The sequence below is a fragment of the Coregonus clupeaformis genome, chromosome 18 (assembly GCF_020615455.1).
Source record: "Coregonus clupeaformis isolate EN_2021a chromosome 18, ASM2061545v1, whole genome shotgun sequence".
Lineage (NCBI taxonomy): Eukaryota > Metazoa > Chordata > Actinopteri > Salmoniformes > Salmonidae > Coregonus > Coregonus clupeaformis.
In genome coordinates, this window is record NC_059209.1 from 22,525,747 (window position 1) to 22,553,173 (window position 27,427).

At 41.4% G+C, this 27,427-nt stretch overlaps 1 protein-coding gene across 1 annotated transcript in view; it reads right to left on the bottom strand.

Moving 5' to 3' along the window:
• Positions 1–27,427, bottom strand: part of LOC121550748 (unconventional myosin-Ih-like) — a 72,864-nt gene that overhangs the window by 38,684 nt on the left and 6,753 nt on the right. Inside the window, exons 4-12 of the mRNA XM_045227056.1 lie at positions 24,792–24,990; positions 24,498–24,578; positions 23,924–24,103; positions 23,660–23,758; positions 23,356–23,469; positions 23,180–23,251; positions 22,899–23,018; positions 22,733–22,800; positions 22,532–22,637 (exon numbers count right to left, since the gene is read on the bottom strand). Coding sequence (XP_045082991.1) covers positions 22,532–22,637; positions 22,733–22,800; positions 22,899–23,018; positions 23,180–23,251; positions 23,356–23,469; positions 23,660–23,758; positions 23,924–24,103; positions 24,498–24,578; positions 24,792–24,990 — 1,039 coding nt within the window. The remainder of the gene's footprint in view (positions 1–22,531; positions 22,638–22,732; positions 22,801–22,898; positions 23,019–23,179; positions 23,252–23,355; positions 23,470–23,659; positions 23,759–23,923; positions 24,104–24,497; positions 24,579–24,791; positions 24,991–27,427) is intronic.

A 27,427-nucleotide genomic window follows, 5' to 3' on the forward strand; every position in this document is an offset into this window, starting at 1 on the left:
TCTTGTGATCATTTTGACCCCACGGGGTGAGATCTTGCGTGGAGCCCCAGAACAAGGGAGATTATCAGTGGTCTTGTATGTCTTCCATTTCCTAATAATTGCTCCCACAGTTGATTTCCTCAAACCAAGCTGCTTACCTATTGCAGATTCAGTCTTCCCAGCATGGTGCAGGTCTACAATTTTGTTTCTGGTGTCCTTTGACAGCTCTTTGGTCTTGGCCATAGTGGAGTTTGGAGTGTGACTGTTTGAGGTTGTGGACAGGTGTCTTTTATACTGATAACAAGTTCAAACAGGTGCCATAAATACAGGTAACGAGTGGAGGACAGAGGAGCCTCTTAAAGAAGAAGTTACAGGTCTGTGAGAGCCAGAAATCTTGCTTGTTTGTAGGTGACCAAATACTTATTTTCCACCATAATTTGCAAATAAATTCATTAAAAATCCTACAATGTGATTTTCTGGATTTTTTTTTCTCAATTTGTCTGTCATAGTTGACGTGTACCTATGATGAAAATTACAGGCCACTCTCATCTTTTTAAGTGGGAGAACTTGCACAATTGGTGGCTGACTAAATACTATTTTTCCCCACTGTACATACATACATACATACATACATACATACATACACATACATACATACATACATACATATACATATCCTTTAAAAATATATATATATTTCCCTTCATTACTTTCCAACCCCACCACCCCTTCCCTAATTGGAGTAAACTAGTGAACAACAATGCTTAGGCCTCTACTTCCAGCTTATACATTACATTTTTACATTTACATTTTAGTCATTTAGCAGACGCTCTTATCCAGAGCGACTTACAGGAGCAATTAGGGTTAAGTGCCTTGCTCAAGGGCACATTTACGTCATTTAGCAGACGCTCTTATCCAGAGCGACTTACAAATTGGTGCATTCACCCTATAGCCAGTGGGAAAACCACTTTACACTTTTCTTTCTTTTTTTTTTTTTTTTTTTTTTTTGGGGGGGGGGGGGTAGAAGGATTACTTTATCCTATCCCAGGTATTCCTTAAAGAGGTGGGGTTTCAAATGTCTCCGGAAGGTGGTGAGTGACTCCGCTGTCCTGGCGTCGTGAGGGAGCTTTTCCACCATTGGGGTGCCAGAGCAGCGAACAGTTTTGACTGGGCTGAGCGGGAACTATGCTTCCGCAGAGGAAGGGGAGCCAGCAGGCCAGAGGTGGATGAACGCAATGCCCTCGTTTGGGTGTAGGGACTGATCAGAGCCTGAAGGTACGGAGGTGCCGTTCCCCTCACTGCTCCATAGGCAAGCACCATGGTCTTGTAACGGATGCGAGCTTCAACTGGAAGCCAGTGGAGTGTGCGGAGGAGGGGGGGTGACGTGAGAGAACTTGGGAAGGTTGAACACCAGACGGGCTGCGGCATTCTGGATGAGTTGTAGGGGTTTAATGGCACAGGCAGGGGAGGCCAGCCAACAGCGAGTTGCAGTAATCCAGACGGGAGATGACAAGTGCCTGGATTAGGACCTGTGCCGCTTCCTGTGTAAGGCAGGGTCGTACTCTCCGAATGTTGTAGAGCATGAACCTGCAGGATCGGGTCACCGCCTTGATGTTAGCGGAGAACGACAGGGTGTTGTCCAGGGTCACGCCAAGGCTCTTCGCACTCTGGGAGGAGGACACAACGGAGTTGTCAACCGTGATGGCGAGATCATGGAACGGGCAGTCCTTCCCCGGGAGGAAGAGCAGCTCCGTCTTGCCAGGAGTTCAGCTTGAGGTGGTGATCCGTCATCCATACTGATATGTCTGCCAGACATGCAGAGATGCGATTCGCCACCTGGTTATCAGAAGGGGGAAAGGAGAAGATTAGTTGTGTATCGTCAGCGTAGCAATGATAGGAGAGGCCATGTGAGGATATGACAGAGCCAAGTGACTTGGTGTATAGGGAGAATAGGAGAGGGCCTAGAACTGAGCCCTGGGGGACACCAGTGGTGAGAGCACGTGGTGCGGAGACAGCTTCTCGCCACGCCACTTGGTAGGAGCGACCGGTCAGGTAGGACGCAATCCAGGAGTGATTATACACTCACTCCTGGATTATACACTCCATATACATACTATATACATTTTATGGACACAGTCAATTTTACAATAATTATATTTTGTTTGTTTTTACTCCTGAACTTCCTCTACCCTCAACCTCTCTGATAATTTTCATGATGTCCATCCGGTTTGCTTCTATATGCCATATCTTTCTAACTGTGCTCTTTCACAAAAGCTCTCAGATCACCCAGTAATGTTATCTGCAGGGTTAGCTCCAGGTAGATATTGCAATCCTTTAGTCATTCCTGGACCTGTGTCCAAAAACAAGCTACAAATGGACAGTACCAAAACAAATGATCTAATGATTCTGTCTCTTCGCAGCAATATCTGCAAAGCTGGGAAGATCGTTTCCCCCATATAAATAACATTCTATTGGTAGCAATAATTTTATCTAATAATTTAAATTTAAAAATTCTAAGTTTTGAATCCGATGTCGTTTTGCGTATCAGTTCATAAACACTATGCCATGGGATCGGTACGTCAAAAATCTCTTCCCAACTATTTTTCAATCTATATGGGACGGCTGTCCTTACTTTTTCCCCATTCTACTTTCCTCTTCCAAAAATGACTTGTGTTATTCACAAAGTAGATGTCCTAACCGACTTGCCAAAACTATAGTTTGTTAACAAGACATGTGTGTAGTTGTTGAAAAACAAGTTTTAATGACTCCAACCTAAGTGTATGTAAACTTCCAACTTCAACTGTATCAGCCACTGAAGCTGAAATTGAATCTGATCAGCCTGTCAGGAATGGAGCTTACCCACTGTAAATTGTAATATTATCCACAAAACATGAAATGTCCCTTATAATTATATATCAGTTATGGAAGCTAACAACCAGGATAGATAACAAGCTAGCTAGCTAACAAGACTACCTAGCTAACAACCAGGATAGATAACAAGCTAGCTAGCTAACAAGACTACCTAGCTAACAACCAGGATAGATAATGTAGTGTATTGACAATATGATGGTGTTAAATGTTGTTTAAATGGAACTGAAAGAAGGTTGATTTTTGGTATCAAGAAGGAAGGTTTTAGCGTGACGCCACATATGACAGACAGGAAGTGGGTTGTAAGATACGGGGATTGAACAGTAGAGGGAGTCATTCAACTCTTGGAAGGCTATATAAAGGGGGGTTAAACGATGAGACGTCAGAGCAGACCCTAGAATGGGAGGACACTGCTCTCCAGACCTCGCGAGTCTGTCACCCATGCTGAAGCTTGTGATCTGAATAAACCTTATGATCAATGTTCAGTATGAGCGGACTCCTTTTGTTGACAGCAATAATGACCACCATTCATCATATACGACATAATGGCGCCCAACGTGGGGCTGGGCTTGCGTCTCCTCTGTGTTTCAGTCAACCGCCAGGCTAACTCTCTCTGAGGCATGGCCGAAAAAAAAGGGTGAGTGTTCTTACCGCTTCGGAGTTTGTTAGATTGGATATGACTTGTGTACACTGAAGAGATGTTCCATTTCGACCTGGCCTCGGTGGCGTTGTTGCTGGTCGACTGGAGTCTGCTAAAATGTTATTTCATTGGTAACTATAGACAATGATAATTTAGAATGATAAGGTTATATTTCATTGGTAACGGATGGCAATGAGGATTTAGAGCATAAATTTATATTTCATTGGTAACTATGGGCAATGACAAATTTAGGAAAACGGTAGGAGACATTTATATTTCATTGGTAACTATGGGCAATGATAAGGTTATATTTCATTGGTAACGGGTGACAATGGTTGGTAAATTCAGATATGCGCATTCTTTAGAGCATTGCAGGTTTAGATAAGCCCTCGTGACACACGGGGCGACCGCAGGGTGGGCCAAAATCCTGGAAATGCATTAGGAGTTTCCAGGTCAGTCTGGGACTGGGGTTGGTGGGACATTTCTTGGGGATGGCTTACTCAACTTCTGTTCGACGGGATAGTTGCATTGGGGGGGATCGCTCACTGAAATAGCCATACCCACGGCAGAATAAATTTAGGGCAAACGAAACAGTAATCAATTAAAGACGCAATGCTGGGTTTGTTACATGTTGTAGGCCGCAGTTAGCTAAAGGCTAATGCTAATTGCTAAATGCTAAATGTGTTGCGTGCTACATGATAACTTCAACCTTGGAGGTCCACTGCGATGGATTCAAGCCTCTTAAACTTGTTTGTATGTAGGTGGAACTGAAAGTTCTATGCAAATGTGAGTTATGTTATGTGTTATTGTCTGGTTATAAGTGTAAAATAGAGAAACTGAGGTAGAACGCGGGCGTTCTATTATGTGGTAAGCATGGGCTTGAATGGATGTGCGCATGCGTTTAATTTTGCGACACTACACTACAGAAAGGGGAGTTTATGACACGAGATTAGGACACGTGTTGATTTTACGGGGCTAAAAACTACGAAATGAGGGTGAGCTAAGCCTACAAAACAAAATGGTGGGGTACAGGTCATAGGTCCCATTTGGCGTTACCCGGCAAGGAAAATAGACAGACAGAGGAGAAATTTTAGCACGATGATTCTAGTTTAAACTGCGATTGGTTAAAGATGAAACTTGTTTTGTAACCTATTGAATTTATACATTAAATATATGTTGGCGAAGTATAATAAATTGAATTAAATAATTAAATAACGAATAAAAATAAAAATGTTGTTGAGCGATCTATTTAGTTCTGAGTTTAGTCTTAGAGTGAATAATGTAGAACGAACGAATATTGAATGGTTGGAAATACTCAGTGATTGCAGTAACTGTTGAAATCTTGTCTGTTTCTATGTTTTTTTTTAAATATGAGAGGAACATGGAACGAGAGGAGAGAGAGAGAGAGGGGGCTGACGTGTGCGTCACGTGACAAGGTGTGACGAGGCAGACGAGAGGATCAGATCAGGCTAGTACACAAAATCATCCTAACAAGATATGTGATGTTATGACAATTTTACATAGGCTTGGCAAATACTATTTCATTAAAAATTGCATTTTGGAGGCTCTGTGTATCACTGGGGTTTGATGGGAATTGGAGTATTGAAGGGTTGTAAGGTTAGAAGGCTTTGTTTATGGGTATTTTAGTCTGAAGATGACTAACTTGCATTTACTTGCAGTTGATGGGTTGTGGTAAGATAGCCAACACTCATTGATAAATTGGTGACATAGAATATAGGAATAAAAAATTGGTTTTAAATTATTCCTAATTTTTGATTGAGGTTTTAATTTGTTTTTATTTTTAATTAAAGGGTTTTTGAATAAGGCAGTTAATTGAATTTTTTAATATTCATATTTGATTTTATTTGATATTAATAATTTAAGGGGGGAAGCCTTAGGCTATACAGTCTAAAATAAGATAGTTCACAATAAAGGAATATAAAAGGGTTGATGTGTTAGGAGAAACTAATGGCAGAAGTTAGTACACCTTTCTCACATACGGATTCAGCTAAAAGACACCCACCTTACGAGAAGGAAGCTTTCAGTGATCATCTAGGAGGGTGATTATGGCATCAGAGATGAAGACGAATACAAGCAGAAACAACGATAAAGATGAATCCAAAACTCCAGAAGGAAGAAAAACCGAGATGTCTGGGAAGTTAAAGAAGATGAGTGATGATGAAGATGAGTGATGATGAAGAGGTTATGCATGGGTGGATATGACTCTGTGATCAGAAGGAAGTTGGCAAGAGAGAAACGAAGAAGGAGACAAGAGATTCGAGTTCTGATGAAGAAAGCGATGAAGATTTGGAGATTAAGGGTGCTTTATGTTCAAGAGGATTTTATCCTACAATGACTGGCAAAGAAGAAATAGGAGATATAGACCGAGGCGTATCAGGCCTGGAGGAAGAGACGACTTTGGGAGAGGTAAGGGAGCTAGAGGAACAGCTCGAGACGCTGAAGATACAGAAGAGACAAGGAGAAAACCTGCGGAGAACATTTTTAATTCCAAGAATTGGAGGAGAAGAAGAATACATTGAGGCAAAGATGCGGAAGAAAAGTAAGAAGATGATGGAAGACGATATTTCGAGGACAGAACTTAAAATATAAGCTTTTGAAGAATCCTGATATGTCAACAACAAAGAACAGGACGAAGAAACTCTGAGAAGTCAATCATACAACTGGTGGAGAAGAGAAGCTGGTGTGATGAAGAATCAGGGTGAACCAAATCAACAATCACTGTTACAGCTTCAACTGAACAATATCAAAGGCAATTGTACCAGCCAAGGGGGGACCAGATGTTCCATATCGATCGTCAGTTTCTGGACAGACACAGAATTGGAGGAGGAGGAAGAACAGAGAACATTTTTAAGGAAGATACAGGGGCAATTCAAGATCACCTGTTAGTGCCTAGAAGAGACGAAGGGGTTATGTTCGCTGAGAGAATTGATTAGAGAAGAAGAGAAAATAGCTAACAGTTGAAACCACCGACCAGAGGACTATGAAAAATAATGGTGAATAGTGTAAAAACTTATCTGTGTTCAGCCTAAAGAGGTTAAACATCTCACTAATTGATAACTAATTAGGATAGGGATTTGAGGTAGTAAAACAGTTACTTACTCTTAAGGTACTAATATTAGAAGATGCTGTTATGGCAGTGTTGGGAAGAGATGCATGGTTTGAATTGAATTGTACAATAAAATGTACACTAGACGACTGTCTATTAGACGATCTGTCTGGGAAAATAAAGTTAAAAGGGGGTGACTATTATTCTGGGTTACATTCTTACACTAAGGGATTTCAGGCTAGGCTAAAAGGTGTTTAGACGTTTGCCAAGTCTGTGTGTAATGAGTCAGAAGCAGGTGGGGAACTTTCCCAATCACATATTCTAAACATTTGGTGGTAAGGGATTGTGTGAAAATCAGGGGGAAAAGTTGTAAATGTTATGAGAGAAAAGATTAGATTAAAAGAAGTTAGGAGTAGATTAGGGTTGAAGGAACTCTGAGACAGTAAGCTAAGTTTCAAAGTTAGTAGTAAGACAGAGAGAGAACAGTGAGGAAAGACATTTTAAAGTTTAGTGGGAAGATATGGTAGGAGTTTAAATCGGTTAGGAGCAGATGCATTGAGAAAGTATGTGTTGCTGAATGATTTGAGGGTGATTGAGTATCTATATTTACAGTTTCAGCAGGAAGATCAAGGTAATTATAGGTGTATTTTGTGTAATCAAAAGTTTGAAAGTCAGGGATTTAGAGAAAGGACTGAGATTTGGGGAAAAAGTGACACTAGTGGTGATAGAGGGAAGTACAAGTAAAGAGTTCAAAGTCTTAGGGGAAACCTAGGAGTAAATAAGGACATTAACACTTCAGTCTATTAGAACAACAGGGAGAAGCAATTTAACTCTTTCAACATGGACAGTTATTAAAGCCATAAATATATTGCATTTGATTATAAGGAAAATAATACAGCACCAATGTTAGGGAAAAATACTTATTAGGGTTTAGGATGGGGACGTTTCTCCCATATGGAGAGATAATTATGGAGAATAAGTATTGTTATCAGGACCAGGAGTAAAAGGAGGTATAGTTTAGAAGAGGGTTAGGAGTGACTGTTCACTTATGTTGCGTAATGTTACAGAGAAAGGTCAGGGAGAATATGTGTACTTATCTAGTGCAAGCATTAGAATTTGTTCCGGTTAAGAATTATTGGTTAAAGGGCTATGTAATTCACAAAGTAACGCTTATAATGGAAGAGTTGAGGTCTGTTGTAGCCTCCACAGTCAGGGAGGGAGTTCAGGAGGAGTAGAACTGAATGGACAGGAGTCACTCCAACAGTAGATAATACACCGAGGATAATGGGAACCTTTGCACTAGAAGTAATTAGGGTTGATACAGCAATTAAGTCAACTACTTTAATGGTAACTTTGGAAGGGATTAGTGATACGATGGCAATAGCAAAAGAGGGAGTATGACATCGACAACAACTTTTCTGAAATTAAATGGGGAATTTTAGACTCATGGGTTATGTTACGGATGGAGAGTGCTGTCAATGATAGTATGAATAGGGTTAAAATAGGAGAACAGAGAGTAGTAGAGAGAATATAGATTCATCATGAAAGGACAGGATGAGATCTTTGATTTTGATGACAGACAGGGAGAGGTATCTGATCAGTACCGCTCGTTCTTCTGTTGTGGAAATTGGAGATATATTAACTCATTCTGTAGGAATCCGTGAGGAATCTTGAGGGTTGATGTCTGTTGGGGATGCCAGCCCAAGACGTGTTAGACGGTCGCGTGGCCTCTATCAGGTGTGGTTCAGTCTTATGATTTGTCATAACTGTGGTATCAGCAACAGTCATTGACAGATAGAATAATGTCGTTGTCAGAACAGTGGTTTAAGCCTAGGTTTAAGTAGTGTTCTTGGGTAAATGAATTACCCTATGGGAATTGTTAAATGGGAAAGGAAAATCAGGTAACAACGGAATCCTGAAGTATTCAGGTGAAACATTGAGGGCTAAAAGTTATTTTTGTTCTAATAAAACATATGAGGTAAAGGGTATGTTTATGGGAATATCATATTGGGATGTTATATGATAACTTTGGATAAGCATGAACATAAGGTTAGAGATGATAAATATAATGTAACTTTTTATGTACCAGGTAGTAGAAAAGCAGGACTTTGATGGTTAAATGATTAGCTTTTGACTGACAATGTGACTATGGGGAATTTTAGAGATATTTAGGGGTTTGGGGGTGATAAAGCATCTATATTCTTACATTAGGGATGGACAGGATTTGGTTACATGTCAACGTTGAAGCTTCCATATGAGGTTTCTACTATTATAAGAGGGATAGCACCGGACACAGCTAAATCTAGGGTTAAAAGGGTGACATGTCATAGTCTTCAAGCCTATCATTGAAGGATGAATTTAAGGGAGAAGGGGGGATTTTTATTCATGGTATGGTGTAACATTTGGGAAGATCATATTGATAAATATTAGTTATACTTTGAGTCCAGATAGTTCAGATAATATCACTGGGGTTATAGATGCATTATAAGGGATGTGTTTGGGAGATCTGAGAGGATTTGGTTGCAAGATCAATTAGGCCAGTAGGGGCAGTGATGGGTCAGATTTTAGTTTCAGCTTTGATAACACTGTGATGTTTGTAATTTGTTATTGATCTTTGAGAAAGTTATGATATTGAGATAGGTTGGAGAATGATGCCTGGAGACAACACTCAGATGCCGGTGTTGACTGTTCCTGATCTGGATAAAGATGGACCAGTGGAACTGATGGATAAATATCATTTTTGATAATTTGATCATTTTTCAAAAAAAATTTTTTTCAATATTTGGGTGATGTTGGTATGATTTATGAATCAAAGGGGGGAATAGGTTTATGTGATTCATGCATCATTTATATATCAGTTTATATTCTTAGTTGATATTGATGTTTAATTTGAAAGTGTTTGTTTTGCAAAAGATACTGTTTGGTCGTTTTTCTTTTCATTCCAGAAGCATTTGGGAGAACATGTGGAGATTGAAATACTCAAACAAAGACAATATGAAGGGACAATATTACTGGAGGAGATGAAACAAGGAGGGTGTAGCTGATTCCATCATCAACAAGTCCATTGGAAGAGGACACTACGGGGAGATGAAGTGTAGTGGACTACATTCCAGTGTCTGCAATGAAATATAGACATGTGTAATACATAATTGTGTAATAGTCTCAGGTATTAATTTTGTAGAATGATGTTTGATGTTATTGAATACATGTGAGGATCTTAGATGTTTTTGGTTATTTCGGTGAATGTTTAGGGACAGAGAGGCTAGGAAGGGAGAGATTCATTGTACGATTCGATGGGTTGACCAGCCGTGCAATGGATGTTTATGGATAGGATTTTGTTTGCAGGGGCTTACATGTGTATTTAATTGCATCATAGTTTCAAATGCATTTACATGGTTAATGAGGTTATCTGGAGTACCGACGGTGGTTGCCTGGGGCAGAGGGACCGTGAGAGAATTTTACTGTCTTGATTGATATGGATGGATGGCTGTCAGACAGTTTTTCGCTCTTACACTCCATAGAGATTTCTTCATATGTCATAGTAATGTATTCACACTTCATAAACAGTTAAAGATAGTAATGTATTCACACTTCATAAAGATAGTAATGTATTCACACTTCATAAACAGGTATTTCATAGAAAGGTATTTACACTCTAGAGGAGAATGTGTTTGGTTTAAGGTTAAAGATACTCAATAAGATAAATTGTTACTAGTCATAATCCTATTCTGTTTGTTTTCGAGACGTTTAGTTCGTCTCGAAAGGGGGGAATGTAGTGTATTGACAATATGATGGTGTTAAATGTTGTTTAAATGGAACTGAAAGAAGGTTGATTTTTGGTATCAAGAAGGAAGGTTTTAGCGTGACGCCACATATGACAGACAGGAAGTGGGTTGTAAGATACGGGGATTGAACAGTAGAGGGAGTCATTCAACTCTTGGAAGGCTATATAAAGGGGGGTTAAACGATGAGACGTCAGAGCAGACCCTAGAATGGGAGGACACTGCTCTCCAGACCTCGCGAGTCTGTCACCCATGCTGAAGCTTGTGATCTGAATAAACCTTATGATCAATGTTCAGTATGAGCGGACTCCTTTTGTTGACAGCAATAATGACCACCATTCATCATATACGACAATAACAAGCTATCTAGCTAACAAGACTACCTAGCTAACAAGACTACCTAGCTAACAAGACTACCTAGCTAACAAGACTAGCCAAGTTAGCTGTGTTGTTCCGTGCATGCAATTGGCTGTGGTCTTGGGGGCGACATTCAGCCTGGGAGACAGTGCTGCCTGTCAGGCATCTCTCCGATTTGGACCTCCCGTACATACCTACACCTACGCTATGGTAACAAGACGTAGGCCTCCTTATTGTCCCTAGAATTTCTAAGCAAACAGCTGGAGGCAGGGCTTTCCCCCATAGAGCTAAATTTTTATGGAATGGTCTGCCTATCCATGCGAGAGACACAAACTCGGTCTCAACCTTTAAGTCTTTACTGAAGACTCATCTCTTCAGTAGGTCCTATGATTGAGTGTAGTCTGGCCCAGGGGTGCGAAGGTGAACGGCAAAGCACTGGAATGACGAACCGCCCTTGCTGTCTCTGCCTGGCCGGCTCCCCTCTCTCCACTGGGATAATCTACCTCTGAAGCTATTACGGGGGCTGAGTCACTGGCTTACTAATGCTCTTCCATGCCGTCCCTAGGAGGGGTGCGTCACGTCGTGCCAGGCTTTTTTGCGCTATATTTGACTTGATTGGGTTGAGTCACTGACGTGCTCTTTCTGTCCAGTCTTGCACCCCCTCGGGGTCGTGCAGTGGAGGAGATCTTCGCGGGCTATACTCAGCCTTGTCTCAGGGTAGTAAGTTGGTGGTCTGTTGATATCCCTCTAGTGGTGTGGGGGCTATGCTTTGGCAAAGTGGGTGGGGTTATATCCTGCCTGGTTGGCCCTGTCCGGGGATATCGTCGGATGGGGCCACAGTGTCCCCCGACCCCCCTGTCTCAGCCTCCAGTATCTATGCTGTAATAGTCTACTGTATGTGCCGGGGGCTAGGGTCAGTGTGTTATAACTGGTGTAATTCTCCTGTCTTATCTGGTGTCGTGTGAATTTAAGTATTCTCCCTCTAATTCTTTCTCCCTCTCTCCCTCCCCTCCCAGAGGATCTGAGCCCTAGGACCATGCCTCAGGACTACCTGGCCTGATGAGTCCTGGCTGTCCAGTTTCAACTGTTCTGCCAGCGGTTATAGAACACTGACCTGTTCACCGGACGTGCTCCCTCTCTCTCTCTCTCTTTCTCTCTCTCTCTCTCTCTACTGCACCTGCTGTCTCGACCTCTGAATGCTTGGCTATGAAAAGCCAACTGACATTTACTCCTGAGGTGCTGACCTGTTGCACCCTGTATAACCACTGTGATTATTATTTGACCCTGCAGGTCATCTATGAACGTTTGAACATCTTGAAGAACAATCTGGCCTTAATGGCCATGTACTCTTATAATCTCCACCCGGCACAGCCAGAAGAGGACTGGCCACCCCTCAGAGCCAGGTACCTCTCTAGGTTTCCTCCCAGGTTCAAGTCGCTCTGGATAAGAGCGTCTGCTAAATGACTGAAATGAAATGAAATGAGTTTCCTGCCTTTCTAGGGAGTTTTTCCTAGCCACCATGCTTCTACATCTGTATTGTTTGCTGTTTGGGGTTTTAGGCTGGGTTTCTGTATAAGCAGTTTGTGACATCTGCTGATATACAAATTGCTTTATAAATACATATGATAGAAATGTGATTGATCGTTCAGGGTTTAAATGCCCCACTAGCACATTGCAATCAATGAAGCCACAGGGCTTCTTGATGAGGTGGTTATTGTGCATCTGAACAAATTAATGGATGATGCGTGGTACTTTTGATTATCTCGTGATCTCGACAAAATGAATTTTGATATGTCGTGATCACAACAAATCTCGGGATCTTTTGTTACTTAGTGATCATGAGATAAATAAGTTGTAATCTTGACATAACAAGTTAATAATTGTTTTAGTCATATGCCCTCTCTGGACTTCCGTAGCGACAAGTATTGTAGTTCATTGTAACAACTCATAGTTACACTGTAATAATATGTAACTGGTGGTAATTGCAGTCCACAATTACAGAGGTGTAACAACTAATGCTTGTTACCATGCTTGTTCCCACTAAATTCACCAATTTAGTGTTTCCAATTCAGTAACAACTGTCACAAGGTTGTAACATCTTGTGGACAGATGCGCTGGATGTCCAAGATTAGAAAGGTTGGAGGCTCAATAGGCTCTAATTTTCTTCCCGTGAATGCGCACTCTTCAAAATCTCCACTCAATGTTGTTGCTACCAGTTGCCTGCCAAAAGTTTATCATCTGGGTTAACTTGGTTGAGTTTACAAAAACAGATCAGATATCATGTGCATTCGGAAAGGGTTCAGACCCATTGACTTTTTCCACATTTTATTACGTTACAGCCTTGTTCTAAAATTGATTAAATATATATTTTTCCTCATCAATCTACACACAATATCCCATAACAACAAAGCAAAACGAGGTCTTTAGAAATGTTTGCAAATGTATAAAAAATACAAAACTGAAATATCACATTTAAATAAGTATTCAGACCCTTTACTCAGTACTTTGTTGAAGCACCTTTGGCAGCGATTACAGCCTTGAGTCTTCTTGGGTATGACGCTACAAGCTTGGCACACCTGTATTTGGGGAGTTTCTACCATTCTTCTCTGCAGATCCTCTCAAGCTTTGTCAGGTTGGATGGGGAGCGTCACTGCACAGTTATTTTCAGGTCTCTCCAGAGATATTTGATAGGGTTAAAAGTCCTGGCTCTGGCTGGGCCACTCAAGGACATTCAGAGACTTGTCCCGAAGCCGCTCCTGCGTTGTCTTGGCTGTGTCCTTAGGGTCATTATCCTGTTGGAATGTTTGTCCCAGCCTGAGCGCTCGGGGGCAGGTTTTCATCAAGGATCTCTCTGTACTTTGCTCCGTTCATCTTCCCTCGATCCTGACTAGTCTCCCAGTCCCTGCCACTGAAAAACATCCCCACAGCATGATGCTGCCACCACCATGCTTCACCGATGTTATGGTGCCAGGTATCCTCCAGACGTGCCGCTTGGCATTCAGGCCTAAGAGTTCAATCTTTGTTTCATCAAACCAAAGAATCTTATTTCTCATGGTCTGAGAGTCTTTAGATGCATTTTGGCAAACTCCAAGCGGGCTTTCACGTGCCTTTTACTGAGGAGTGGCTTCCGTCTGACCACTCTACCATAAAGGCTTGATTGGTGGAGTGCTCCAGAAATGGTTGTCCTTCTGGAAGGTTCTCCCATCTCCACAGAGGAACTTTGGAGCGGTGTCAGAGTGACCATCGGGTTCTTGGTCACCTCCCTGACTAAAGCCCTTCTCCCCCGATTGCTCAGTTTGGCCAGGCGGCTAGCTCTAGGAAGAGTCCTGGTGGTTCCAAACTTCTTCCATTTAAGAATGATGGAGGCCACTGTGTTCTTCAATGCTGCAGAATTGTTTTGGTAGCCTTCCCCAGATCTGTGCCTCGACACAATCCTGTCTCGGAGCTCTACGGACAATTCCTTCGACCTCATGGCTTGGTTTTTTGCTCTGACATGCACTGTCAACTGTGGGACCTTATATAGACAGGTGTGTGCCTTTCCAAATCATGTCCAATCAATTGAATGTACCACAGGTGGACTCCAATCAAGTTGTAGAATCATCTCAAGGATGATCAATGGAAACAGGATGCACCTGAGCTCAATTTCGAGTCTCATAGCAAAGGGTCTGAATACTTACGTAAATAAGGTATTTCTGTAGTTTTAATACATTTGCAAACATTTCTAAAAATCTGTTTTCGCTTTGTCATTATGGGGTATTGTGTATAGATTGATGAGGAGTTTTATTTATTTAATCCATTTTAGAATAAGGCTGTAACGTAACAAAATCTTGAAAAAGTAAAGGGTTCTGAATACTTTCTGAATGGACTGTAGGTCAACCTCACTGACTGGAGTCTACCATTTCGGGTGTCATCACAGATTATTTAAAAAAAATGTACTCATTATTAATGTGTATGCTCCCATTATGACAACCTGAACCTCCTTGCCATGCAAGTGGGAGGATAAACCCACTAGTACACCACAGAGTACATGTACTATCTGCATAAATACAATGTAATTACTAGGTGTTACACAGGATTTACCTTGGTAAAATGAAGTGTATCTTGAGGGGTACTTACTTGTAATGAATGTGTAGTTATAAAGTACATTACCCACCCTAACAGCCTGGCCTTCATTTTAAAGCTTCTGGAATTATCCAATATCACTATATCATGGATTCTTGTTGAGAGCATTTTTGGAAATAGAAATGTAGTCAGTTCTTGAAAAGCTTTTGTAGTTGGGAATAGTAATCTCCAGGTGTCCTGTAAATTATTTGTAGAGATAAAAATGTTTAGCCTCTTTGGAGGTTCCTTGAATGTGCCTTTTTTATTGCTACGTCTGCCAATCTTATCGAATGCATGATTTAGGTCACCTGCTAAAATAATAGTTCCTTTCTGGATTTAATCTAATATAGCTTGAATTCTATCTAAAAACACCAGATTTGCCCCTGTGTATATATTTCACCATATAAGGTACAATTCAAAATTATAAAAATTGCCTTCTTGGTCCATGTGCTGGGATATACGGGAAAAGGGTGTATTCTTATTTATCAGGACGCCTACACTTCTGCTGTTACTACAGTAGGTGGCAGTACAGGCCTCTCCAACCCAGCTCCTCTTTAAATATTCAATTTCTCCTTTTTTGAAATGTAACTCTTGCAGGAAAACCTAATCTGCTGACAATGTCTTTAAGTGTTCAAGAACCATAGGCTTTTTTTATCATGGCGCCCGTGCACATTCCATGTAATAAGTTGGATTTTGTTGGTCCTGTATAAAAAAAGTTAACCTTCCTTGGCTGTTCCGTATATCATTAAAGAACCAGATAAAACATTTGAGCAGACATGTCATATGAGGGTGGTGGGCATTCCATGAAATGGGAGAGTCATAGTATTAATACATAGTTATTGTATACATCGCACTGCTTTGCTTTATCTTGGCCAGGTCGCAGTTGTAAATGAGAACTTGTTCTCAACTGGCTTACCTGGTTAAATAAAGGTTAAATAAAAAATAAAAAATACATTACATATATAAAGCATGTGAGCTGAGTGGACACTTAACAGAAAACGTACAAAAAACATAAAGCAAAGTACTTCTTTGTACTTTGAGGCACTATGCCTTTTTAGGGCTTTTAAGGTTCAACTCCTCTGTACCAAAAGTCTGTGGATTATGTCATTGTACATACATTGGAGAAAGACTGCCACTTAAGTATTGTGGTCAGTTTGTATTACCTTGTAAATTAAATTAAAATATAGTGGCTGGTGGGGGTCTACTTGGGGAGAGTGGGTCCACCAAGAGACTGACATGAAATGAGTGGAGGCCCCACACATACTTCAGAGAAGTGTCTGATGCCCTCCCAGTCACTCTGTCCCAATCCCCCGGATAGAGCCCCTCTCCACTCTCACCAATAACCACCATTGATTCTGAGCTATAATGACAAACAAGGAATAATAATGACTCGACATCTCCTAATCTGTCCAGAACGCTTACTCATTTCACAAAAATAAATGTACATTGTAGTATCGTTAAATCCTTCCTTCTCTCTCTCCCAAGCCAAACCTATCCCTCTCCCCCTCCCTCTCCCTGTTTTCTCCCCGCTTTACCCCACCCAAGCCAAGCTTGTCCCAACCTTCCATCCTTGCCCACCCAAGCCAAGCTTGTACTAACCTCCCATACTTTCCCACCGAAGGCAAGCTTGTCCTAACCTCCCATCTTTTCCCACCCTCCCTACCTCTCAGCCACACTTACACCCATCCATCCATCCATCGACTTATTCATCCATTCTCATTCATTCCTGCCCAACATACAGTGGGGGAAAAAAGTATTTAGTCAGCCACCAATTGTGCAAGTTCTCCTACTTAAAAAGATGAGAGAGGCCTGTAATTTTCATCATAGGTACACGTCAACTATGACAGACAAATTGAGATTTTTTTTTCCAGAAAGTCACATTGTAGGATTTTTAATGAATTTATTTGCAAATTATGGTGGAAAATAAGTATTTGGTCACCTACAAACAAGCAAGATTTCTGGCTCTCACAGACCTGTAACTTCTTCTTTAAGAGGCTCCTCTGTCCTCCACTCGTTACCTGTATTAATGGCACCTGTTTGAACTTGTTATCAGTATAAAAGACACCTGTCCACAACCTCAAACAGTCACACTCCAAACTCCACTATGGCCAAGACCAAAGAGCTGTCAAAGGACACCAGAAACAAAATTGTAGACCTGCACCAGGCTGGGAAGACTGAATCTGCAATAGGTAAGCAGCTTGGTTTGAAGAAATCAACTGTGGGAGCAATTATTAGGAAATGGAAGACATACAAGACCACTGATAATCTCCCTCGATCTGGGGCTCCACGCAAGATCTCACCCTGTGGGGTCAAAATGATCACAAGAACGGTGAGCAAAAATCCCAGAACCACACGGGGGGACCTAGTGAATGACCTGCAGAGAGCTGGGACCAAATTAACAAAGCCTACCATCAGTAACACACTATGCCGCCAGGGACTCAAATCCTGCAGTGCCAGACGTGTCCCCCTGCTTAAGCCAGTACATGTCCAGGCCCGTCTGAAGTTTGCTAGAGTGCATTTGGATGATCCAGAAGAGGATTGGGAGAATGTCATATGGTCAGATGAAACCAAAATAGATATTTTTGGTAAAAACTCAACTCGTCGTGTTTGGAGGACAAAGAATGCTGAGTTGCATCCAAAGAACACCATACCTACTGTGAAGCATGGGGGTGGAAACATCATGCTTTGGGGCTGTTTTTCTGCAAAGGGACCAGGACGACTGATCCGTGTAAAGGAAAGAATGAATGGGGCCATGTATCGTGAGATTTTGAGTGAAAACCTCCTTCCATCAGCAAGGGCATTGAAGATGAAACGTGGCTGGGTCTTTCAGCATGACAATGATCCCAAACACAACGCCCGGGCAACGAAGGAGTGGCTTCGTAAGAAGCATTTCAAGGTCCTGGAGTGGCCTAGCCAGTCTCCAGATCTCAACCCCATAGAAAATCTTTGGAGGGAGTTGAAAGTCTGTGTTGCCCAGCGACAGCTCCAAAACATCACTGCTCTATAGGAGATCTGCATGGAGGAATGGGCCAAAATACCAGCAACAGTGTGTGAAAACCTTGTGAAGACTTACAGAAAATGTTTGACCTGTGTCATTGCCAACAAAGGGTATATAACAAAGTATTGAGAAACTTTTGTTATTGACCAAATACTTATTTTCCACCATAATTTAAAAATAAATTCATAAAAAATCCTACAATGTGATTTTCTGGATTTTTTTTCCTCATTTTGTCTGTCATAGTTGACGTGTACCTATGATGAAAATTACAGGCCTCTCTCATCTTTTTAAGTGGGAGAACTTGCACAATTGGTGGCTGACTAAATACTTGTTTTCCCCACTGTATACCCTATGCATCCACACACCCATTCTCTCCCACCCTCCTACACATTCTTATTCACCATCCCTCACGCTTCCCTCACACTTCCATTCATATAAACAAACACATACATGGGCTCCCGAGTGGCGCAGTGGTCTAAGGCACTGCATCTCAGTGCTTGAGGCATCACTACAGACCCCCTGGTTCGATTCTAGGCTGTATCACAACCGGCCATGATTGGGAGTCCCATAGGGCGGCGCCCAATTGGCCCAGCGTCGTCCGGGTTTGGCCGGTGTAGGCCGTCATTGTAAATAAGAATTTATTCTTAACTGACTTGCCTAGTTAAATAAAGGTTAAATAAAATAAAAAATACACACACACACCTACACAAACATCCATAGAACAGTTATTGACATACATGCTATATTTCCCCCTTTGAATTGTATTTTCAGTGTCCATGTAGCCCATTGGCATCGGTTACTTCTATCATTACTTCATAGAGAAGAACAGTTATTTGGGGAAAGTAAAGTATAGATTGTATTGGGGGGAGGAGGAAAGGATATGGTCTCAACTTACGCCTAGTGCGCTTATCATTTTCTTCCAACTTCGTCCGCTTCTCAGAGCAGGGGGCTCTCCTCCTTCAACTGGGAAGGTTTCTGGGAAGGTTTCTTGTAGCTTAAGGCTTCATCAGCACTTGTGAATTCCATCCTTTGCGTTCCCTTCCATACCCACAGCACTGCTGAGAACGGAGCTGCGACAATCCCCTTTTCCTCCAGTGACTGTCTGATCGGAATGTATTCCTTGCGTCTCTCTCTCAGCTTAGCAGACAGGTCCTGGACGAATCCAATGGACCAGCCGTAGATTTTGATCTCCTTTCCCCACTGTGACCTCAGAATGTTTATTTTGGTTTGATAGTTCCACAGTTTGAAGATCACCATGCGTGGGTATTTAGTGTTCTTTTGTTTCACGCCGATCTGATGGCATCGTTCCAGATCTTCTCGTGATACAGTGGGAAAAAAAAGTATTTAGTCAGCCACCAATTGTGCAAGTTCTCCCACTTAAAAAGATGAGAGAGGCCTGTAATTTTCATCATAGGTACACGTCAACTATGACAGACAAAATGAGAAAAAAAAATCCAGAAAATCACATTGTAGGATTTTTTATGAATTTATTTGCAAAATATGGTGGAAAATAAGTATTTGGTCAATAACAAAAGTTTCTCAATACTTTGTTATATACCCTTTGTTGGCAATGACACAGGTCAAACGTTTTCTGTAAGTCTTCACAAGGTTTTCACACACTGTTGCTGGTATTTTGGCCCATTAATCCATGCAGATCTCCTCTAGAGCAGTGATGTTTTGGGGCTGTCACTGGGCAACACGGACTTTCAACTCCCTCCAAAGATTTTCTATGGGGTTGAGATCTGGAGACTGGCTAGGCCACTCCAGGACCTTGAAATGCTTCTTACGAAGCCACTCCTTCGTTGCCCGGGCGGTGTGTTTGGGATCATTGTCATGCTGAAAGACCCAGCCACGTTTCATCTTCAATTCCCTTGTTGATGGAAGGAGGTTTTCACTCAAAATCTCACGATACATGGCCCCATTCATTCTTTGCTTTACACGGATCAGTCGTCCTGGTCCCTTTGCAGAAAAACAGCCCCAAAGCATGATGTTTCCACCCCCATGCTTCACAGTAGGTATGGTGTTCTTTGGATGCAACTCAGCATTCTTTGTCCTCCAAACACGACGAGTTGAGTTTTTACCAAAAAGTTCTATTTTGGTTTCATCTGACCATATGACATTCTCCCAATCCTCTTCTGGATCATCCAAATGCACTCTAGCAAACTTCAGATGGGCCTGGACATGTACTGGCTTAAGCAGGGGGACACGTCTTGCACTGCAGGATTTGAGTCCCTGGCGGCGTAGTGTGTTACTGATGGTAGGCTTTGTTACTTTGGTCCCAGCTCTCAGCAGGTCATTCACTAGGTCCCCCCGTGTGGTTTTGGGATTTTTGCTCACCGTTCTTGTGATCATTTTGACCCCACAGGGTGAGATCTTGCGTGGAGCCCCAGATCAAGGGAGATTATCAGTGATCTTGTATGTCTTCCATTTCCTAATAATTGCTCCCACAGTTGATTTCTTCAAACCAAGCTGCTTACCTATTGCAGATTCAGTCTTCCCAGCCTGGTGCAGGTCTACAATTTTGTTTCTGGTGTCCTTTGACAGCTCTTTGGTCTTGGCCATAGTGGAGTTTGGAGTGTGACTGTTTGAGGTTGTGGACAGGTGTCTTTTATACTGATAACAAGTTCAAACAGGTGCCATTAATACAGGTAACGAGTGGAGGACAGAGGAGCCTCTTAAAGAAGAAGTTACAGGTCTGTGAGAGCCAGAAATCTTGCTTGTTTGTAGGTGACCAAATACTTATTTTCCACCATAATTTGCAAATAAATTCATTAAAAATCCTACAATGTGATTTTCTGGAAAAAAAATTCTAAATTTGTCTGTCATAGTTGACGTGTACCTATGATGAAAATTACAGGCCTCTCTCATCTTTTTAAGTGGGAGAACTTGCACAATTGGTGGCTGACTAAATACTTTTTTTCCCCACTGTATATCCACGTCAAGTTCCTCTGATATCAGTTTGACCATGTAGCTGGAATGGTCTCCTTCTTCCTCGTCTTCCGGTAAGGACAATATTCTCATGTTGTTTCATCTCATTATATTTTCTTGCTGGTCCAATTCATCTTCTAACGTTTGCAACTTTGTTTCCAAAAGGCTAATTTTGTTATCTTGTTCATTCATGCACACGCCTTGTTTGTGCGTGTCTGACACGATAGCCTCTACTTTCTTTTCGAGCAAATCTACTTTTATAATAACAGATTGTAGCAGTTTGTTTTGGTGTGCATTGAGAGCATTTGAGCTATCCTGGATAGCTATCCTGGATAGCCTTTAACTGTTCATTACTCTCATTTGCGTCTCCAAGTTGCTCCTTGTCTTTTCCTCTGGGGGAAGCCATGGCTTGTTCGATTCGTGTCACCGCGCCGCTTTACCAACTGATTGGTTCGCTGATGTACGTAACTGATCGCTCTCACTCTCCCAGTTACTTGGGGATATGTTGATTTATCGATTATAGAGGCTTGCTTTAAACATTGTTGTCTGGTTTCTACATATAACCACAGTTTTCTCGGTACAAAACAGAGCTACTCACTCCCCATGCGTCCTATCAGTACACGCTGTTTGGGGCAAATCCAGCACAATACTGAGTACCACTCTTCATATTTTCAAGCATGGTGGTGGCTGCATCATGTTATGGAAATGCTCGTCATCGGCAAGGACTAGGGAGTTTTTTGGGGAGAAAAATAAACAGAATAGAGCTAAGCACAGGCGAAATCCTAGAGGAAAACCTGGTTCAGTCTGCTTTCCAACAGACACTGGGAGACAAATTCATCTTTCTCCAGGACAATAACCTGAAACTCAATGCCAAATATAGACTGGAGTTGCTTACCACTGGAGTTTCTTCCACTTTGATATTAGAGTTTTTTATGTAGATCGTTGAGAGAGAAAAAAGACAGTAAAATCCATTTTAATCCCAATTTGTAACACAACAAAATGTGAAAAAGTCAAGGGGTGTGAATACTTTCTGAAGGCACTGTATTTTTTTAATTAACTTGTAGAATTCCATTTGAAATCAACCAAAGCTTGAAATTCTAGGCCTATAGGTATTGTCTAGTTTTATTTGAGTCCTGGGTTGAATTTAAACAATAGCTGTTGATTACTTCCCAAATGCTACATAGGCCTAAATTGCATCATTGATGATATATGATTGAAGTATGGTTATATTTAATTTGCTCTGTTGAACCTATCTTTTAGAATTACTTACATAGCAACAGTGAGTCTATTAAGTGGAGACTTGGTTAAAGCCCTGGATGGGAGACCAAAGGGATAGCTGTAGATGGATCAACTCTCCAGTAGGAGTTGCTGCTCAGTATAGTTTTTTTTCTTCTTATAGTGGATATTACGTTGAAGATCTGACATTGTTTCAAAGGTACAAATTCAACATATTTTATACAAGGTTTGTCTGTGTTGAAAATTGGTTATCACAATGACATAATCCTGTGGGTGAAATTTCACCTTCAAAACAACAGTTGAAACTGCAACAGGTTGATGACTTTTTAAAAATACAATGTATTTTCCTCGTAGATGCCACGTCACAATACGTTGCAAATTATGCTGAAACAACGTTGATTTAACCAGTTTGTGCCCAGTGGGAAGGCATTGCAGGATGCAACAATAACTATAATGCCAAAGTAATACTATGACAAGGTAAAAATGCCATATTACACATGTTGCCTAAATAGAACTGAATAGAAACTAATAGAATAGAATAGATAAATATTGATGTGTGGGTAAATTACATTTACCCCAATGCTCTCTTCTTCATACTCCTCCTGCTCCGATTTTAACGTCAGCTGGATAAAAATCTGCTGCAGTTTCTCGTTGCAGTAGTTTATACAGAACTGTTCAAAACTGGAATTGACAGACAACAGATTTCAATTGAAGTGCACATTAAAATGTAGCCCAATAGTTTTCTACAATGTGCTGCACAACTTAGTTCCACCTACCTGTTGACATAGAAAACCTCAAAGCCATATATGTCTAGGAGACCAATTACTGTCTTCCTTGATGAGTCCTGTCGAAAAGATTTCAGGAAACTGTGGTCATTCACACGGATCAACAATGCTCCTGTTTTATCTTGACATGTACTTTTCACTTACTGTATCTGCTAACCTTATTCTCCATGGACTCATTGATTTTATTGACCAGCCAGGTAAAGGTGCGTCCATAGATGGCTTTGGCCAGGGCATCTCTGGCATAGATGGCATGGTCCACTGTGAACGGGCTGAGCACCTGGATGGTGATGAAAAAGAAGGTACACAAACTACCTGACCTGACAAGTGAGTTATGTTAGAAATGTCTATTATTAGTGAGTGTAGTCCCTGCCTTCTCTCTTCACATTCATTCATTAATTCATTCATGTATTAATTCATCACTCCTCTTCTCCTTCTCACCTCATCTGTTTTGGCCTCAATCTTCCTGGATGTCAGCCCCTCCTGCAGCACTTGAACATTGACGCCCAGCAACTGCAGATGATCACACACAACACAAAGTTAGCAAAGTGCAGGGACTGTGGTCTGCAAAGCATTGGCATGGTGTTGTGGAGTGTCTAAGGACTGACAAGGCTTACTGTTGACACCCAGCGGAGCTCTGCATTGTTGTTCAACGTGGCGTAGCCTTTGCTGTCAGGCTCAAACGGCACATTCCCTAAGTGGAGGACGCTTGCTATGATCCCAAACAGGTGCTGTGGAGAATGGAGACGTGGAGGTTAGGGTTAGGGTTGAGGTGGTGGCCAGCTGTGTGTAAGCAGCTCCCCTCTAAAACACATAAAGCAAAATGATGTACAGCGTAGTAGTGCACAGTATAGTACAATAAGCAATTGAATGAATGTCATCACAAAAGCTGTTTCCACCAACAGTGTGACAGCAACTCACTTGTATGTCACTCTCGTCAAAGTCGATGACAGACAGGGCGTTTCTCACTGTCTTCCAGTCATTCTTGTCATTGATTGAGGTCACGTTGGCACACTCGCCCTTTTTGAGAGAGGGAGTCAACATTAGAGTGGCACCCATGCATGGCACCCACCAGTTGGCCTAGCTCTAGCTAGCCCGTCAGCGGACTATAGTGGTTGCCCATGCATGCACCAGTTAGCCTAGTCCGAGCTAGCACATCAGTTGAACCACAGTGGTAGCCCATACTTGCACCAGGTAGCTGTAGTGCTGGCAGTTGCTCTCGAGGCCTAGCTGATGCAGCAGGTCTTCCTCTCCTCCCTTCACCAGCTGGTAGAAGATGTGGAAGTTCCTCTCTCCGTGGTTCTGGTGGACCACTCTGGACTTCTCCAGCAGGTAGCTCAGGATGTGGCCCCCCACGGCATCCCCCTGAGAGTGCCGAACATGTGACAATGATCAATGATCAAATTAGCCTCAACAAACTGCTTAGCAGACCTGGACCTGTATTCACGAATCGTCTCAGAGTAGGAGTGCTGATCGAGGATCAGGTCACCCCTTCTTATTCAATATAATGGCAAAACGGATCCTAGATCAGCACTCCTACTCTATTCACAAGCTTTGTGAATATGGGCCCTGGGTTGAAATAGTATTGGTATTCTTTTTCATCTTTTGAGCCTTTGGTTGAGCCTGTCTAGAGTGCCAGATGGGTGGGGATTGCAATTTATCTCCATTGCACAATCAAGCACAGCAAAATTATTTGAAAGAAACAATACCCTGGTATGTCTTCTGCTTACGTCAGCCCACAGTCTCCATCCATCCTTACCTGGATGTCAAACTGGATATCCATGTACTTCCCGAAGCGGCTAGAGTTGTCATTCTTCAGTGTTTTGGAGTTGCCGAAAGCCTGTGGAGGAAACACAAAGGTGTTAGTCACTGAGAGGTTCACTACTATGTAATCCAGGGTGTGTGATAGCCTGGTCCCAGATCTGTTTGTACTATATAGCCATGATGACAATGACCATAGCACAGCACAATGGCGAGACAGCACAAACAGATCTGGGACAAGATCTGACCAGATGTGTGATAATAGTGAATGATGGGAACTGTCCGATCAGACCTCCAGCACAGGGTTGGACACCAGCATCCGGTCTCTGACGCTGTCCAATAGGGTGGTACTTGGGCAGCTCACAGCGTAGTACTGCAGGATCTTTTTGGAAGCCTCTGTCTTGCCGGCACCACTCTCCCCAGAGATGAGGATGAAGTGGTTGTTGGCCTCAGTCAGCATGGTGTGGTAGGCATTGTCCGCCAGGGCATAACTACAGAAATATAGTGTTTCAAGTGAAATGCATGTTCACATTCCACATTTCAAATTTCTTCACCGATGCTAGGCCAGAAAATGATGATAATAATGGTATATGCTGCTCCCATGCTTTAGTCCTGGAACCACGTATGGTATTTTGTCAGACAGCCGTATAAACGCTGTATAAATGTTGTATATGGGTGATTCTACAGAAGTGGTGCAAATTGCAGTCCCACCCCAAAAAAACTATTTAACAAAACAGTTAAGTCTCCAAACGTCGGACATTTATTTACATCATGATACAGTATGTTCTAATTCAATCCAAGGCAATAATAAACATATTGTTAAATTAACATAGTACAAAGTCATTGTTTATACACCTATATCTATTGAGAGGTAGTTGTCCCAAACCCTGACTCCTAAACTTCATGTTTGAAAATAAAGCAATTAATGATTTTACATTTGTTTTAACACTATTGCTTCAGTAGAACATCTTGAGTTGTTCTATTATTACATTGAAAGATACTGATCTAATAAGTAGTTTTGTTATTTTTTAAACATAATTCTCAAAAAAATGCTGTCCCACCTTTTGATGTCACTACCGAAACACACATTAAAATACTGTAAAATGAATGTGCCTTAAGCCACACCCCTACAAATATCACCAGGTGATGGAATTGCACCCCTCTCCAGCATGGCCACATGGTGAGTAGTCTGTCTGCAAACATTTTGGAGAAAATGTGTGAGCAAGTTGGTAAATCTTCATGTATTTTTAAAAAGTGTCACTACCAAACATCTATATCAAGAAATATGTCATGTATGGTTTTGTTACTAAAATATATGTTTGCTGGGATGTACATCTGTCCAAATGAAAGATAGCCAGCCATATGTTAGCTATGGGTATTCCCTGTGTACATGTGTTTTGTTCTAGTAGAAATACATACATAACATGTACTGTTCTATCCTATAATTCATTTGATATTATGACATCTAGTGGCCCTTTTGGGTACTTCAGATTACCACGGGTGTCTGCAATTACCTCTGGCTCGTTGTGTGGCCTTATCTGACCCACTATCTTTTAATTAAAGCTCAGCTATAATTTAAATACATTTGCATCTGACTGGAAGTGTGCTGATACTTTTTCCTATTTCTTCAGCTATGGGGATTCCAAAATAAGTCAAAAAAGAGGACCACCATGTGGGTAGTGGGCAAGTGCACACTTCAGGAAAAAGTGTCAAGTATTGAGATGCATAGCCAGCAGGGGGGCTCCAGCCATCCAAGAGCCCAAACATTGACATCTATTATGTGCTATACTGTACTGTGCTCTACTGTACCCTACTCTACTGTACTCTACTCTACTGTACTGTACTGTACTGTGTTCTACTATACTGTACTGTACTGTACTGTGTTCTACTATACTGTACTGTACCCTACTCTACTGTACTCTACTCTACTGTACTGTACTGTATTCGAGTTTACTCTAATTGAGTTTCTTACAAATGAAGAAAGGGCCCATGGACTCTTGATTTACTGGTCTTGGTCTTGAAACCACTCAAGACCACATAAATTCGGTCTTTAACTTGTAATGGTTTCAACTCACTGGGTCTGGGTCTGGATCTTGGGATAAATCTTGGTCTTGGCTTCCGGATATTACTTTAGTCTTTGGTTTACAAACCATAGGCATCCCAATTTGATGCTCAATTTGATGCTCTCTGATCATTGGCTGATCACTCCCAAGCCATAGGAAGTCCCACCCAGTTGACTACTTTTAAATGGTGGAAGCCCTCAATGGCAGTGTCTATATTAAATGAGTTATAGCCATCTACAGTCCTCCATTTATCTCTATGAGTGACACTTGACACTGAAACACCTGTTATTTTGTCAAAATAAAGATAGGTAAAGTGATCATTTAAACATCTAACAACATAATTAATTAGATGCATAAGTCATTCAATCAATCAACAAGTTTCAGATTCATACAATCAACATTGAACATTTTAAAGACAACAATATAAATCATATTTCTCTAAATTCTATTTAAAGGTTTTAAATATCAGTTTAAAAATCATGTTTTGACTATTTTGTTAATTTGGTATGCAAATAACATTTCTAAAAATGAATATGTAATAGAAGGCTAATCGAAATTATCACTACTGTGCATGGTTCTCCCTTCATTGCAGATGTTTCACTGTGTTTCGGTAGTGACCAATTTAGTGCGGTGATAAGGAATTCAGGGAATATTTCATATATGCAATAAAAACAAAGTGTGTGAGTAGTATATAATTCAACCCCCAATTTGCACCCCTTCTGTAGAATGACCAGTATATCATGTGTGGGCTTATCCCGTGGTTTGGCATTTCCTCTCACAAGTGACAACCAAAAAGATTTTAACATGCAAATAGACATGCAAAAACACATACACACACATTGGCGTGCTAATTATATGACACTCA